General features: G+C 46.7%; 1 protein-coding gene across 1 annotated transcript; it reads right to left on the bottom strand.

The window, feature by feature from the left end:
• Window positions 1-9,357: 9,357 nt before the first annotated feature.
• Window positions 9,358-10,819, bottom strand: LOC125520083. Its single transcript, XM_048684889.1, has 2 exons — window positions 10,415-10,819; window positions 9,358-10,128 (listed from the first exon to the last, which is right to left on the bottom strand). The coding sequence occupies exon 2, from the start codon at window positions 9,973-9,975 to the stop codon at window positions 9,556-9,558; it is 420 nt and encodes a 139-aa protein (XP_048540846.1). The 5' UTR covers window positions 9,976-10,128; window positions 10,415-10,819; the 3' UTR covers window positions 9,358-9,555.
• Window positions 10,820-17,382: the final 6,563 nt, after the last annotated feature.

Raw genomic sequence — 17,382 nt, 5'->3', positions numbered from 1 at the left:
TTGTGGGATGAAGCGGCCCGGACCGACCTTACACGTACTCTTACGTGAGACTGGTTCCACCGACTGACATGCACTAGTTGCATAAGGTGGCTAGCGGGTGTCTGTCTCTCCCACTTTAGTCAGATCGGATTCGATGAAAAGGGTCCTTATGAAGGGTAAATAGCAATTGGCATATCACGTTGTGGTTTTTGCGTAGGTAAGAAACGTTCTTGCTAGAAACCCATAGCAGCCACGTAAAACATGCAAACAACAATTAGAGGACGTCTAACTTGTTTTTGCAGGGTATGCTATGTGATGTGATATGGCCAAAAGGATGTGATGAATGATATATGTGATGTATGAGATTGATCATGTTCTTGTAATAGGAATCACGACTTGCATGTCGATGAGTATGACAACCGGCAGGAGCCATAGGAGTTTTCTTAATTTATTTATGACCTGCGTGTCAACATAAACATCATGTAATTACTTTACTTTATTGCTAATTGTTAGCTATAGTAGTAGAAGTAATAGATGACGTGACAACTTCATGGAGACACGATGATGAAGATCATGATGATGGAGATCATGGTGTCATGCCGGTGACAAGATGATCATGGAGCCCCAAGATGGAGATCAAAGGAGCTATATGATATTGGCCATATCATGTCACTATTATTTGATTGCATGTGATGTTTATCATGTTTATACATCTTGTTTACTTAGAACGACGGTAGTAAATAAGATGATCCCTCATTAAAATTTCAAGAAAGTGTTCCCCCTAACTGTGCACCGTTGCGACAGTTCGTTCGTTTCTAAGCACCACGTGATGATCGGGTGTGATAGATTCCAAACGTTCACATACAACGGGTGTAAGACAGATTTACACACGCGAAACACTTAGGTTGACTTGACGAGCCTAGCATGTGTACAGACATGGCCTCGGAACACAGAAGACCGAAAGGTCGAGCATGAGTCGTATAGAAGATACGATCAACATGAAGATGTTTACCGATGTTGACTAGTCCGTCCCACGTGATGATCGGACACGGCCTAGTTGACTCGGATCATGTAATCACTTAGATGACTAGAGGGATGTCTATCTGAGTGGGAGTTCATAAGATGAACTTAATTATCCTGAACATAGTCAAAAGGTCTTCGCAAATTATGTTGTAGCTCGCGCTTCAGTTCTACTGTTTAGTTATGTTCCTAGAGAAAATTTAGTTGAAAGTTGATAGTAGCAATTATGCGGACTAGGTCCGTAAACTGAGGATTGTCCTTATTGCTTCATAGAAGGCTTATCTCCTTAATGCACCGCTCAGTGTGCTGAACCTCGAACGTTGTCTGTGGATGTTGCGAACATCTGACATACACATTTTGATAACTACGTGATAGTTCAGTTAAATGGTTTAGAGTTGAGGCACCGAAGACGGTTTTTGAAACGTCGCAAAACATATGAGATGTTTTGAGGGCTGAAATTGGGATTTCAGGCTCGTGCCCACGTCAAAAGGTATAAGACCTCCGACGATTTTCTTAGCCTACAAACTATGGAGAAAAGCTCAATTGTTGTGCTTGTGCTCAGATTGTCTGAGTACAACAATCGCTTGAATCGAGTGGGAGTTGATCTTCCAGATAAAATAGTGATGGTTCTCCGAAGTCATTACCACCAAGCTGCTTGAGCTTCGTGATGAACTATAATATATCAGGGACATATGTGATGATCCTTGAAATATTTGCGATGTTTGACACCGCGAAAGTAGAAATCAAGAAGGAGCATCGATTGTTGATGGTTGGTGAAACCACTAGTTTCAAGAAGGGCAAGGGCAAGAAGGGATACTTCATGAAACGGCAATTCAGCTGCTGCTCTAGTGAAGAAACCCAAGGTTGAACCCAAACCCGAGACTAAGTGCTTCTGTAATAAAGGGAACAGCCACTGGAGCAGAATTACCCTAGATACTTGGTAGATGAGAAGGCTGGCAAAGTCGATAGAAGTATATTGGATATACATTGTGTTGATGTGTACTTTACTAGTACTCCTAGTAGCACCAGGGTATTAGATACCGGTTCGGTTGCTAAGTGTTAGTAACTCGAAACAAAAGGCTATGGAATAAACGGAGACTAGCTAAAGGTGAGCTGACGATATGTGTTGGAAGTGTTTCCAATGTTGATATGATCAAGCATCGCACGCTCCCTCTACCATCGAGTTTGGTGTTTGCGTTGAGCATAGACATGATTGGATTATGTCTATTGTGATACGGTTATTCATTTAAGGAGAATAATGGTTACTCTGTTTATTTGAATAATACCTTCAATGGTCTTACACCTAAAATGAATGGTTTATTGAATCTCGATCGTAGTGATACACATGTTCATGCCAAAAGATAGTAATGATAGTACCACCTACTTGTGGCACTGCCATGTAAGTCATATCGGTATAAAACGCATGAAGAAGCTCCATGTTGATGGATCTTTGGGCTCACTCGTTTTTGAAAAGCTTGAGACATGCGAACCATGTCTATTGGTGTATATGCATGAAGAAACTCCATGCAAATGGACCGTTTTGACTCACTTGATTTTGAATCACTTGGGACATGAAAATCATACCACATGGGCAAGATGACTGAAAGCCTCAATTTCAGTAAAATGGAACTAGAAAGCAACTTGTTGGAAGTAATACATTTTGATGTGTGCAGTCCAATGAGTGCTGAGGCATGTAGTGGATATCGTTATGTTCTTACTTCACAGATGACTTGAGTAGATGTTGAGTATATTTACTTGATGAATCACGAGTCTGAATTATTGAAAGGTTCAAGTAATTTCAGGGTGAAGTTGAAAGATCGTCGTGACAAGAGGATAAAAGATCTATGATATGCTCATAGAGATGAATATCTGAATTACGAGTTTGGCACAGAATTAAGACATTGTGGAAATTGTTTCACAACTAATACATCCTGGAACACCATAGTGTGATGGTGTGTCCGAACATCATAACTGCACCCTATTGGATATGATGCATACCATGATGTCTCTTATCGAATTACCATGATAGTTTATGGGTTAGGCATTAGAGACAACCACATTCACTTTAAATAGGGCACCACGTAATTCCGATGAGATGACACCGTATGAACTATGGTTTAGAGAAACCTAAGCTGTCATTTCTTAAAAGTTTGGGGCTGCGACGCTTATGTGAAAAAGTTTCAGGCTGATAAGCTCGAACCCAAAGCGGATAAATGCATCTTCATAGGACACCCAAAACAGTTGGGTATACCTCCTGTCTCAGATCCGAAAGCAATAAGGGATTGTTTCTAGAATCGGGTCCTTTCTCGAGGAAAAGTTTCTCTCAAAAGAATTGAGTGGGAGGATGGTGGAGACTTGATGAGGTTATTGAACCGTCACTTCAACTAGTGTATAGCAGGGCACAAAGAGTTGTTCCTGTGGCACCTACACCAATTGAAGTGGAAGCTTATGACAGTGATCATGAAACTTCAGATCAAGTCACTACCAAACCTCGTGGGCTGACAAGGATGCGTACTACTTCAGAGTGGTACGTAATCCTGTCTTGGAAGTCATGTTGCTAGACAACAATGAACCTACGAGCCATGGAGAAGCGATGGTGGGCCCGGATTCCGATAAATGGCTCGAGGCCATAAAATCCGAGAGAGGATCCATGTATGGAAACAAAGTGTGGACTTTGACAGAATAGCTCGATGGTCGTGAGGCTGTTGAGTATAGATGGATTCTAAAAGGAAGACGGACAATGATGGTAAATGTCACCATCAAGAAAGCTCGACTTGTCGTTAAGATGTTTTCCGACAAGTTCAAGGAGTTGACTACGGTGAGACTTTCTCACTCGTAGCGATGCTAAAAGTCTGTTGAATTTATTTAGCGGTTACTGCATTATTTATGAAATCTTGCAGATAGGATGTCAAAACATTGTTTTCTCGACGATTTTCTTGAGGAAAGGTTGTATGTGATACAACCGGAAGGTTTTGTCAATCCTGAAAGATGCTAACAAGTATGCAAAGCTCCAGCAATCCTTCTAAGGACTGGAGTGAACATCTCGGAGTTGGAATGTATGCTTTGATGAGATGATCAAAGATTTTGGGTGTATACAAGGTTTATGAGAAACTTGTATTTCCAAAGAAGTGAGTGGGAGCACTATAGAATTTCTGATAGATATATGTTGACATATTGTTGATCAGAAATGACGTAGAATTTCTGGAAAGCATATAGGGTTATTTGGAAAGTGTTTTTCAATGGAAAGCCTGGATTAAGCTACTTGAACATTGAGCATCAAGATCTATAAGAATAGATCAAAACGCTTAATGGTACTTTCAAATGAGCACATACCTTGACAAGATTTTGAAGGAGTTCAAGATGGATCAGTCAAAGAAGGAGTTCTTGCCTGAGTTGTAAGGTATGAAGTTAAGACTTAAAGCTCGACCACGGCAGAATAGAGAGAAAGGACGAAGGTCGTCCCCTATGCTTAAGACATAGGCTCTACAGTATGCTATGCTGTGTACCGCACCTGAAATGTGCCTTGCCATGAGTCAGTCAAGGGGTACAAGAGTGATCTAAGAATGGATCACAGGACAACGGTCAAAGTTATCCTTAGTAACTAGTGGACTAAGGAATTTTCTCGATTATGGAGGTGATAAAGAGTTCGACGTAAAGAGTTACGTCGATGCAAGCTTAACACCTATCCGGATAGCTCTGAGTAGAGATACCGGATACGTATAATGGAGCAACAATTTAGAATAGCTCCAAGTAGAACAGTTATTTGAAATGGCTCCAAATGTAGCGTAGTAGTTGCATCTACAAGATGACATAGAAATTTGCGAAGTACATACGGATCTGAAAAATTCAGACCCGTTGACTATAACATCTCTCACAAGCATAACATGATCAAACCCAGAACTCATCGAGTGTTAATCACATGGTAATGTGAACTAGATTATTGACTCTAGTAAACTCTTTGGGTGTTAGTCACATGGGGATGTGACCTTGAGTGTTAGTCACATAGCGATGTGAACTGGATTATTGACTCTAGTGCAAGTGGGCTGTTGGAAATATGCCCTAGAGGCAATAATAAATTAGTATTATTATATTTCCTTGTTCATGATAATCGTTTATTATCCATGCTAGAATTGTATTGATAGGAAACTCAGATACATGTGTGGATACATAGACAACACCATGTCTCCTAGTAAGCCTCTAGTTGACTAGCTCGTTGATCAATAGATGGTTACGGTTTCCTGACCATGGACATTGGATGTCAGTTGATAACGGGATCACATCATTAGGAGAATGATGTGATGGACAAGACCCAATCCTAAGCCTAGCACAAGATCGTGTAGTTCGTATGCTAAAGCTTTTCTAATGTCAAGTATCATTTCCTTAGACCATGAGATTGTGCAACTCCCGGATACCGTAGGAGTGCTTTGGGTGTACCAAACGTCACAACGTAACTGGGTGGTTATAAAGGTACACTACAGGTATCTCCGAAAGTGTCTGTTGGGTTGGCACGAATCGAGACTGGGATTTGTCACTCCGTGTGACGGAGAGGTATCTCTGGGCCCACTCGGTAGGACATCATCATAATGTGCACAATGTGATCAAGGAGTTGATCACGGGATGATGTGTTACGGAACGAGTAAAGAGACTTGCCGGTAACGAGATTGAACAAGGTATCGGGATACCGACGATCGAATCTCGGGCAAGTATCGTACCGTAGACAAAGGGAATTGTATACGGGATTGATTAAGTCCTTGACATCGTGGTTCATCCGATGAGATCATCGTGGAACATGTGGGAGCCAACATGGGTATCCAGATCCCGCTGTTGGTTATTGACCGGAGGGTCATCTCGGTCATGTCTGCATGTCTCCCGAACCCGTAGGGTCTACACACTTAAGGTTCGATGACGCTAGGGTTATAAAGGAAGTTTGTATGTGGTTACCGAATGTTATTCGGAGTCCCGGATGAGATCCCGGACGTCACGAGGAGTTCCGGAATGGTCCGGAGGTAAAGATTTATATATAGGAAATCCTGTTTCGGCCATCGGGACAAGTTTCGGGGTCATCGGTATTGTACCGGGACCACCGGAAGGGTCCCGGGGGTCCACCGGGTGGGGCCACCTATCCCGGAGGGTCCCATGGGCTGAAGTGGGAAGGGATCCAGCCCAAAGTGGGCTGGGGCGCCACTTCCCCCTAGGGCCCATGCGCCTAGGGTGGGGGAAACCCTAAAGGAAGAGTCCTAGGAGGGGAAGGCACCTCCTAGGTGCCTTGGGGGGGAGGGAATCCTCCCTTGGCCGCCACCCCAAGACCCATCTAGGGCTGCCGCCCCTCTAGGGGTGGGGAAACCTAGAGGGGGCGCACCCTCCTCCCTCTCCCCTATATATAGTGAGGCCTAGGGGCTGCCCATAACACGTGATCTGATCTCTGCCTGTTGGTGCAGCCCTCCCTCTCTTCCTCCTCTCCCGCGGTGCTTGGCGAAGCCCTGCGGGATAGCCACGCTCCTCCATCACCACCACGCCGTTGTGCTGCTGCTGGATGGAGTCTTCCTCAACCTCTCCCTCTCTCCTTGCTGGATCAAGGTATGGGAGACGTCACCGGGCTGTACGTGTGTTGAACGCGGAGGTGCCGTCCGTTCGGCACTAGGATCATCGGTGATTTGAATCATGACGAGTACGACTCCATCAACCCCGTTCTCTTGAACGCTTCCGCGCGCGATCTACAAGGGTATGTAGATCCACTCCTCCCTCGTTGCTAGATGACTCCATAGATAGATCTTGGTGACACGTAGGAAAATTTTGAATTTATGCACGTTACCCAACAATAGGCACCGCCATGCCCACCCTTGTAGATGACATTCTTCATGAATTGGTTGTAGAAGGGGTCGTCGACTGTTGGCTTTGGCGTTGACATTTCGTCGAACAGGACGTGGTGCATCGGCATGGTGCACGTAGACGGTGGCTGTGCTTGCTTTCTTTGCATCTCGACGGACGGCCGGCCGCCGCTGCTGAACCCCGGCGTGACATTGAGGTCGATGACGGTCGACGGGCGCGGGGTGGACGACGCGATCACGCTAATGTCCGGCGACCCCGAGAAACGGGTCTGTCCTTCATGCCTTGGCGGAGAAAAACCGGGCGACAAAGGCGTGGTCCGCGACGTCGGCGAGGGGTAGTGCGGAGGCTAGCGACCGACGAGCCTGTGCTCACCGGGCCGACAACCGTTGCCGAGAAACCCGCCAGACGGCAAATCCCAAGCATGAGGAGGGCGTGCGCTTTGTTGACGATGCCCTCCTTCTCCTCGACGTCGGTCTTGCGTCGCGCGGCCTCCAACGCATCGCGCTCAACGGCGAACTTGGCCGCGGCGTTCTGTTCCTCCTCTTGGCTGATTCCGCGTCCAGCTTTGCGAGCTCGGTCGGCGTGAGTTCCGACCATAGCTTCTTCTTGGCCGCCTTCTTCATTTTCTTCACCTTTCCGGGCGGGTCGACGGCTTGGCCGTCGGATTTCGGCGGGGCATCGGCCATGGACGGGGAGGGTGATGGGCGGGACGTGGGAGGGTTTGGGGGGAAATGGCGCGAAATGGGACGACGGGATGATGCTTTGTGCCACCGACGGGCGGGCCAGGGAAGGACAAGCCCGCGCGTCCCGCCTGTCCGCGTGCTGCCTGTTTCACTTTAAAAATGGTCTAAATTTGGACCGAGGATGGGTCGAAAGCGGACAAAAAATGGACAAAAACCCGTTTGCGCCCGTGCGCTGGGCTGTCTGGTTTGTCCGTTTTGACCTAAACAGGCATATCCGGACAGAATGGGGTCGCGCGCTGAAGTTGGCCCTTAAACGCATTCATTCACGCAGAATCATGAAGGCCACGCCTGGCTCTGTGGAGAGGACATGATGGTGCCTGGATCGTTTTTTTGCTGGTTGCTGCGACTGTGTTGAGTTGATTCAGATGGGACACTAATGATGTTATCAATTGCTCAAGGAACAGTGATCAAATTGAATGGAACGTCACATTCTTCCCTTTTCTCTAACCAAAAGGTCTCAGATCTATGGATCAAACCAGCAGTGCACGCATCCTTAAATAAAAATAAATAAAGAAAATACATCAAGGTCTTTGGAGGGCTGATCGCCTACTTCGTTATATAAGAGCTGATGGCCGCCGCCTCTTCATCACCGGAGCGCAGTCCTGCTGGACTATCACCCTGGAGAACAAACTGTTGAGGTGGCGGATTACCGCCCCGGAGAACAAACCCTTGAAGCTGTCGCCGCCCGAAGATCACCGGATCCAAGATTCTAACATCCAAAAAAAAAACTTACATGCCTCACGCCGGCATCAGAGGCTGCACCAACGCGACGAAGAGGGGCCATAGGACTAAATTGCCAATGTAAGCTGCCGCCAACACCACACTAACAAACTCTGCAAAGGCTAACCTCACCGGGTATAGAGGCTGACATGAATCTACACCAAACGAGCCATCAACAGCCATGTAGCTGACGAAGTTGAGATGAGGAGGCTCGAAAAAACTTTATTTGCCAGATCGACACTGCTGCCACCACCACCAACAACAAAAACATTGTGTAACCCTACTAAAAACCCTAAAGTGGGGGAAAAACTTGAGCTCTATCATGTAGATCGTGCTCTCCCCGCACTCCCACATCAAGAGAGCTGGTGCAGGAGGAGGCGGGGCGACGACCTAACGGCGTAGGAGGGTGTGGCGACATGGTGCACCAATTTTTTTATCCTCCCTACGGTTTGGAGAGGAGAGAGATGTCCCGAGTGTAGAATGTCACATTCTTCGACAAGGTCATCAGTGCTGAATCGATACTCCCTCCGTTCCATAAATTTTCTCGTTTTGAACTAAAACCGACAAAAAATATGCAATGGAGGGAGTATCTTGCAATGTCGCGCATCCAAGAGTATGTATCCCGAGCCGGCACAAGGCACAGTGGTTGTTGTACACAGAGATCATCTGAATCCAGTATGTCCGTATTTCACCAATGGGTAGAATGAACTTGGGTGATTTAATTTATCTTACATTCTTATCACACCACATGTAAATACTCACTCCATTCGGAAATAAGTGTAGTACTAAAACCACGCCACTTATTTCCAAATGGAAGTAATAGATAATATCTAAGCCAACAGTCTTGGTATCTTGGTTTAGTAGGAACCATGATTACTTGCCAATACCACCAAGGAGGATTAGCCGTGGTGAATTGGCAAACAAAAATGTGCACAAGACGGACCAAAGTTGCCAAGAGATGATGGTGATGTGATGAAACAGCACACCATATCAACTGATGTGATGTAGTAAAACAGTAGTAGCCTAGAGCAGCTAATTGTGAACTTCAAGCGCGCCACACTCCTCATCACCATAAGCAAAACTTCAATAGTTTGCAATGAGTATATGTTTACATCCACCCATGTAGCTAGAGCCATGTAAACATGAAGAAGATGAAGGTTGCTACTAAATTATAAAGTTGACAAAACTGAAGAGCAGCTGCATGCCTAACAGATATCCATCCAAGAGCGCGTGTTTGCCGCTGCTCCATTAATTCCTCAGGCAGCTACAGGCCCGCCTCCGCGGCTCGCCGGGGCGTGCTCTTCCGGCGGCTCCCGTTCTGCCGGAAGCCGCTGGACCTGGTCGTCGTCGTCGACTCGTCGTTGCTGGACCGGGTGCTCGAGCTGTTCTCCTCCATGTCGAGGTTCGAGCTCTCCTCCTTGGGCGCCCTGTTCCTCTTGTTGCCATTGCCTTCAGGGTCGTCGTTCTCCTTGAGCTTTGCGTCGCCTCCTTCTGCATCGCCATGAACGCCCGCTGCCGAGTTCTTGGGTTCTGCTGGTATATCGACTTTGTCCGGGGCGCGCTGCTTTTGGGGCCTTCCTCTCCTCTTCCTGGCAGGCACGACCTCTTCGCCGCTGCTCATCTTGTCTTCATGGCTCCTGCCATTGGCGATGGGCTTCCTTCCCCTGCCTCTTCCCCTGCCCATTGATCCAATCCAGCAGTGCCTTTTCTATAGCTGTATTGGGAAATTACTTGGGAAAAAAAAATCGAAGCTCAACTGCTTGATGCAGCTGCTTCTGTTCGTCTGGTAGCTTATTGGAAGCAAGATTTTTGACCGCTAAAACCTCGATCTAGAAATCTGCAAGAAAAAGGACCGATAACTTACAATTTAATCCGGGGTTGGATTTAACCAGTATATCATTTCCACCACAATAACAATAATAATAATCAGTATCTCAGTGGTGGAATGAGATCCGTAGGGATCAAGAAGTTGAAGCAACAAATATCTCCATCAAATCTCAGATTGAAACACATCCATAGATAGAAGTAGAACACGCGAAAGAAGGAAAACAGGGTAACCTAATCAGGAAAAAGGAAGCATCCAATACAACACATGAGGGACTAGGGAGGATGGTGGAGCTGACCTTGCATCAAAGAAGCATCTGGCTCAGGAAGCGTCTCTTGCACCGCATCCCATTTCTCCAGGCCCAGCAGAGGTGAAGAGCGCCGGATGGGAAAAGGCAAATGGATTGGCAGCGATCTCCGGATTCAGAGCAGAGGCCGGCGGATCAGGAGGCCGTATGGGAGTTTGGGGAAAGCTAGGAGATTCTTGAATGAGTAGGCCTGTAGGTGGTAGTGGTAGCAGCAGCAGCAGGCAGTGGTCTAGTGCTACCACTGGGCGCTCGGCTGCTCGAGCTCCTCCAGACAGCGGCTGTAGCCGCAGCAGGGACAGCGTACACACTGCGCGCACCACGCGCAGGAGAGAGAGGGGGAAGATGGGGGAGGGGGGCTCGCTTGCTTTGCTGGGCCGCTTTCCCGTGGCTCGCTCGGCTCTCACTCGCTTTGTTTACGGTTTACCAACCGTTGAAAACGAGCTGCGGCTGCTCCGCCGTGGTGCAGTGCAGTGCAACTGGCCTGACAAAGCGCCAAATGTTTATTGGCGCGGGCTGCCGTAGCACGGCGCGGTTACCGCTGCGTGATGGCCGGGCTACTGTTCCATTGGTGTTTGGTGCATATGTGCTCTCGAGGGATTCAAAAACGGTGGCGACGGACGGGAGGACGGACGGACAGGACAGGAGGGATCCCAAGACTGACAGCCGAGAAAACCAGGGGCTACGGCCAAGGCCAGTGTGGAGCTCCTCTCCTGTCCTCGCTCTGCCCCATAACGGATGTGTTGTTCATTTCTTTGCTGGATCTAGTTGATTTTTCTGCCAAACTATCAGAGCATCTACATCCAGATTTGGCACATCATTTACCGAGCACCCCTCAAATGTTACGCCGCACATTCATATATCATAAATTTCGATTCTCAAATCCATGCAATCCATGGGCGCCAATCATACAATACAAACTGTTCGAATGTCCAAGTTCGAAACAAAGCAAAGCAAATCATACTTCAACAAACCGGACATGGCAAAATGAAATCAATGTCCGAGCGTGACGGATGGCCTCGGATCACTGGCTGGGCGCGTGCTTCGAGTAGAATGCGTTCTGGTCGTCCTGCTCCGCCTGCATCCGGGCCTCGTCGCCTCGTACTTTCTACGGTCGTTAATCTCCTTCTCCTTGTCCACAAGTCAGTTATTCGAATGCTCATCATAGAGGGTCTCGTCCGCCAACATGATCCTCGCATCTTCCACGTCCCCTACGAGTTGCAACCTCCTTCTGAAGCTCTATGTCGCCAAATGTCTTGGCCTTCTCGAACTCCCATTTGATCGCCGTTTGTTGATTCTCCAACTCGATCTTCTCCTTCTCAATTTCCAACTTCTTCTCCGCTTTCTTCCGGTCCCACTCCATCCTTTCCTTTTGCGCATCGAACATGAGCTTGTACCTCTCCTCCTTCTTACTCTCCCTCACCGGAAAAATGCCCGTCCATGTTGACGACATTTTGGTAGCCACGGGATCACGGACGTCATGTGCCTTCTCCCACTTGTTTCCCATGACTTGGCGGTTGTCCTTTGGCACGGTGGCTTTCCCATTCTCCATGACAACATCGTCCTCTTCATCGTCCAACCCAATTGATTGGTTGGAGCTTGAGACATCATTTATCTTCTTGCCGGACTTGAGGCCGGCCACAACTTGGTTTCACTTCGGCTTGCCATTTAATATGACCCAACAATGGCTAAAAGCAAATGGCTTCTTCTCCAACTCGTGATACATAGTGGCCGCCACCACCGTTTAGCAAACAACATATGTATGAGCATGAGAATGCAAACACAAGAAGCATATGCAATGGACGACAACATGAGGCAATCGAGCTTACGTGAGTTGTGACTCCCATCCTACTTTGAGAGTGTTTGGTTACTTGTGAGTAGTAGCTGACGTGCTTGTTCACTTCCCCTTGAATGATCCCCAACGATGTTGGAGAGATGCCACATTGCAAGTGGTCACGATAGGTGTTGGGTAACGTAGCAATTTCAAAAAAGTTCCTACGCACACGCAAGATCATAGTGATGCATAGCAACGAGAGGGGAGAGTGTAGTCCACGTACCCTCGTAGACCGAAAGCGGAAGCGTTAGCACAACGCGGTTGATGTAGTCGTACGTCTTCACGATCCGACTGATCCAAGTACCGAACGTACGGCACCTCCGAGTTCAGCACACGTTCAGCTCGATGACGTCCCGCGAACTCCGATCCAGCAGAGCTTCACGGGAGAGTTCCGTTAGCACGACGGCATGGTGACGGTGATGATGTTGCTACCGACGCAGGGCTTCGCCTAAGCATCGCTACGATATGAACGAGGTGGAATATGGTGGAGGGGGGCACCGCACACGGCTAAGAGACGATCAACTTGTGTCTATGGGGTGCCCCTGCCCCCGTATATAAAGGAGCAAGGGAGGGAGGCGGCCGTCCTAGGAGGAGGGCGCGCCAAGGGGGGAGTCCTACTTCCACCGGGAGTAGGACTCCTCCTTCCCTTGTTGGAGTAGGAGAGAAGGAAAGAGGGGGAGAGGAACAAGGAAAAGTGGGCTGCACCCCTTGTCCAATTCGGACCAGAGGGGGGGGGGGCGCCTCCTTCCTTTGGGCCACTCTCCTCTATTCCCGTATGGCCCAATAAGGCCCATATACTCCCCGGCGAATTCCCGTAACTCTCCGGTACTCCGAAAAATACCCGAATCATTCGGAACCTTTCCAATATCCGAATATAGTCGTCCAATATATCGATCTTTACGTCTCGACCATTTCGAGACTCCTCGTCATGTCCCCGATCTCATCTAGGACTCCGAACTCCTTCGGTACATCAAAACTCATAAACTCATAATATAACTGTCATCGAAACCTTAAGCGTGCGGATCCTACGGGTTCGAGAACTATGTAGACATGACCGAGACACGTCTCCGGTCAATAACCAATAACAGAACTTGGATGCTCATATTAGCTCCCACATATTCTACGAAGATCTTTATCGGTCAGACCGCATAACAACATACGTTGTTCCCTTTGTCATCGGTATGTTACTTGCCCGAGATTTGATCATCGGTATCTCAATACCTAGTTCAATCTCGTTACCGGCAAGTCTCTTTTACTCATTCCGTAATACATCATCCCGCAACTAACTTATTAGTTGCAATGCTTGCAAGGCTTAAGTGATGTGCATTACCGAGAGGGCCCAGAGATACCTCTCCGACAATCGGAGTGACAAATCCTAATCTCAAAATATGCCAACCCAACAAGTACCTTCGGAGACACCTGTAGAGCACCTTTATAATCACCCAGTTACGTTGTGACGTTTGGTAGCACACAAAGTGTTCCTCCGGTAAACGGGAGTTGCATAATCTCATAGTCATAGGAACATGTATAGGTCATGAAGAAAGGAATAGGAACAAACTAAACGATCAAGTGCTATGCTAACGGAATGGGTCAAGTCAATCACATCATTCTCCTAATGATGTGATCCCGTTAATCAAATGACAACTCATGTCTATGGTTAGGAAACATAACCATCTTTGATCAATGAGCTAGTCAAGTAGAGGCATACTAGTGACACTCTGTTTGTCTATGTATTCACACATGTATTACATTTCCGGTTAATACAATTCTAGCATGAATAATAAACATTTATCATGATATAAGGAAATAAATAATAACTTTATTATTGCTTCTAGGGCATATTTCCTTCAATAGGATGCGGCTCCACATACTCCTTTTGCTCGTGATACTCCTTCCAAATCTTTGTCCAATAGGGTGTCCCCCCTTTGCTTGGTGCCGCATATTGGATCCATCATTGTGGACAACCAAGCTTTGACTAACCAGATGTCCTAAAATCTTGAGAATGTCGGACCTCTTGCCTTCGGCGTCTTAGTCTTCTTCTTCTTGCTCGGATTGGGATCGGATGTTGTCCCAACTTCAAATGCGGTGGTGGCCTTCAATTCATACTCCATTTCAGGCGGATCTTCATTGGTACGACAAGAATGCCTCCTACATGATTATAGTTTACAAGATTGGTCATGAGCGAAATGAACTAGTCGTCTATGCTAAAATCTGATCCAACAAGAGCAAAGAAAATGCACCGACTCTTGTTCGGTCATTCTGTCGAACATGTCGAGGGCAGTCCGAGCACCGTCGGAGTCTGCACTACTAGGAAAAGGGCTATAGATGGAATGGACACTAATGGCGCACCTGTCATGTGGTGCGCCACTACTATATAGCAGTGGCGCATCATGTGCTGGTGCGCCATTAGTGTGGAAGACACTAATGGCGCACCTGGCACATGGTGCGCCACTAGTAACAAAATGTTTTTTTTTCATTTTTTCAAACATACTAATGGCGCATCCGGGCGGAGTGCGCCATTAGTAGTTAGAACTACTAATGGCGCACCAGCCGTAGAGTGCGCCACTACTGTATTTTTTTACTTCTTTGCAAAACTACTAATGGCGCACCATTGAATAGTGCGCCATTACTAGTTTAAACTAGTAATGGCGCACTGTGCCATGGTGCGCCATTAGTATAAAAATTATTTGATGATATTTTCAATTAAAAATAAAAAAACAAATTTGATGATATTTTAAATTTTTTTTGATGATATTTGATGATATCTTCTGTTCTAGTCCTCATGAAAATAACAAATTTGATAAAAAAACAAATTATTAGATGCAACAAGAAATAATGAAAAAAATATTACTAATGGCGCACCAGAGGAGGGTGCGCCATTGCTGTCAGAAAAAAAAGTTACTAATGGCGCACCAGTGGAGGGTGCGCCATTGCTATCAGAAAAAAACTACTAATGGCGCACCAGAGGGTGGTGCGCCATTGCTATAGTGTCTAGCTGGATACCCCTTCGCCCGATCCCCCCTTCCCTCTCCCTCGCCAGATCCCCCTTCCCTTCCCCGCCGCGCCCGCTCCGACGACCCCCGGCCCGCTCCAACAACCCCCGCGCCCGCTCCACACCCGCTCCAGCTCCCCCGCCTACCGCCACGACTGCCAGCCCGACGCCGCGGCGCACCCAGCCGTCCGAAGCCTCCGCTGCCCCGCTGCCGGCACAGGAGCCCAGCAGCGCCTCCCTCCACCGCCCCTACTACGCCGCCGCCTGTCCTCCTCCGCCCGTAAGCCCCCCTCCTCCTCCGCCCGTAAGCCCCCCTCCACTCCAAACCCCTGACCCCTTCTTGTCTCGTCTCTACAGGTAGACCGCGCCGGCAAGCGACCAGGACGACGCTCGGAGAGGAGAGGAGGGCCTTCTCCTCACCGTGTAGCCGCCGACCTTGTCCTGCTCGAGGAGGAGGAGCAGGAGGGGCGCACCCAGCCACCACAGTCACTGCAATCAAGGGCTTCTTCCACCTAGACCTCTAAATCCACGGCGCCGTCGTTCAGCCACCCAAGGTGAAGGTGCCCCCAACTCCCCTCCGTCCCCTCTCCCCTCCTTGTTTCATTCGATCTAGCAGCCATGGATTTGGGTTCCTCAAGGCTGCCTAATTACTCTACCATGTGTTCCTACTACTAGCTCTAGCCATGGATTAGGGGCTAGTGTAGATGCAAAATAATGTCAAATCCCTCTCGAATTTAGGTCAAATTAGGTTCAAATCCCTCTGAAATTAGTATGTAAAGCTCACTGTTCTGAAGTTCCGATCAATTCAGTACCTTAGTAAGCAATAACACAAGCTTGCTGCTAGTTCAGTACCTTTTGCTGCTAGTTCCTCAAGGAGTTCTGCTCAAAATTAGCTCAACAAGTTGCATCTGGCTTTTAGAAAGTTGTTTTGGCTTAAGAGGATAAGTTGTTGTATATACTGTCATAAAGTTCAGCAAGAACAGGGCATCAACAGTGCTACTCTAGTATCTAGTCGGGGAGGGACAAAATGGACAGGGCATCACTGTAGCTGTACTGCACAACAAACTATTAGTCTTAGGATTAACACTCCTCATATGAGATGAGAGGATTTTTTTAAATGGCTTTTCCCTCTAGCTAGCTTTAAATGGCATCACTGTAGCTGCCAATTCAGATAAACCTGAATTGACTTTTCCAGTGCTGTATTTGTCCCCTCGGATTATTGTAAATTATATATAGTGAAGCATGCAAATTGGATTTGCTATAGTCAACCTATTAATATTTGTCAGTTTTGAAAATTCAGTTTATTCGGTTACTGAAAATTTAGTTAATTCAGTTAGGCACACAAATTTCAGAACTTTTGTGCCCTAGTACTTGGTGTTTGTAGAAAATTCAGTTAATCCATCGAGGTGAGCACTGATGCTACAAAAATAGAAGACATGTATGAGTTTGGAGAAAGTGCCAATTTGATTTTCAGTTGCTAGCTACCTGTGATTTATTGTTTCAATTTAGATTCCAGAAATGTTACTGTGTTACTATGACCCAATTTTATCTGTACCATAGCATGCTACTATCAGTTATTTTTGAACATCAAATTCAGTCTGTATCTTGCATTCTTTTTTTGTTCAAAATTTCTCAAACTTTGAATAAATAAAATTATTTGGAAAGAAGCACATGAGTATCAACAATAATTGTTTCTTTCTGCTTGAATGAATGGAGTGAAATACAAGTTCAGGAACAAGGGACATTTTTTGCAATTGTGAACTCTCAATGCTCAAGTCTGGAAGTGTTTACAAATTCAAAGAGTTCACATGACTATTGGTCAAATACTCTAGTGTATTTAGTGTAAATCTAGTCTGAAACTAGTAGAGCTCTTGTTGATTTGCAAATTCAGTTTGAATAAAAATTTGGTACATGACTACTGATCATGTATGAAAGATGTTGCTACTGGATGAGCACAAGAACTAATTAGTAGATTTTGATTTTGAATGATTTTGAATTTTTATGACTAGTGATCAGGTTTCAAATGATTTTGAATTTTTATGATTTTTATGCACATAGGTGAAGCCACTGACTACACTTTAGGTTCTACTCCTGGAACACTTCAGGAATTTTACTTCATAACTGGAGTATTTTGAT

The sequence above is a fragment of the Triticum urartu genome, chromosome 7 (genome assembly GCF_003073215.2).
Source record: "Triticum urartu cultivar G1812 chromosome 7, Tu2.1, whole genome shotgun sequence".
Taxonomy (NCBI): domain Eukaryota; kingdom Viridiplantae; phylum Streptophyta; class Magnoliopsida; order Poales; family Poaceae; genus Triticum; species Triticum urartu.
This window is presented reverse-complemented; position numbering and strand designations above follow the sequence as displayed.

Bases quoted from the DNA above. Each gene is read 5' to 3' on its own strand.
- LOC125520083 (XM_048684889.1), bottom strand. From the start codon at position 9,975: ATGGGCAGGGGAAGAGGCAGGGGAAGGAAGCCCATCGCCAATGGCAGG.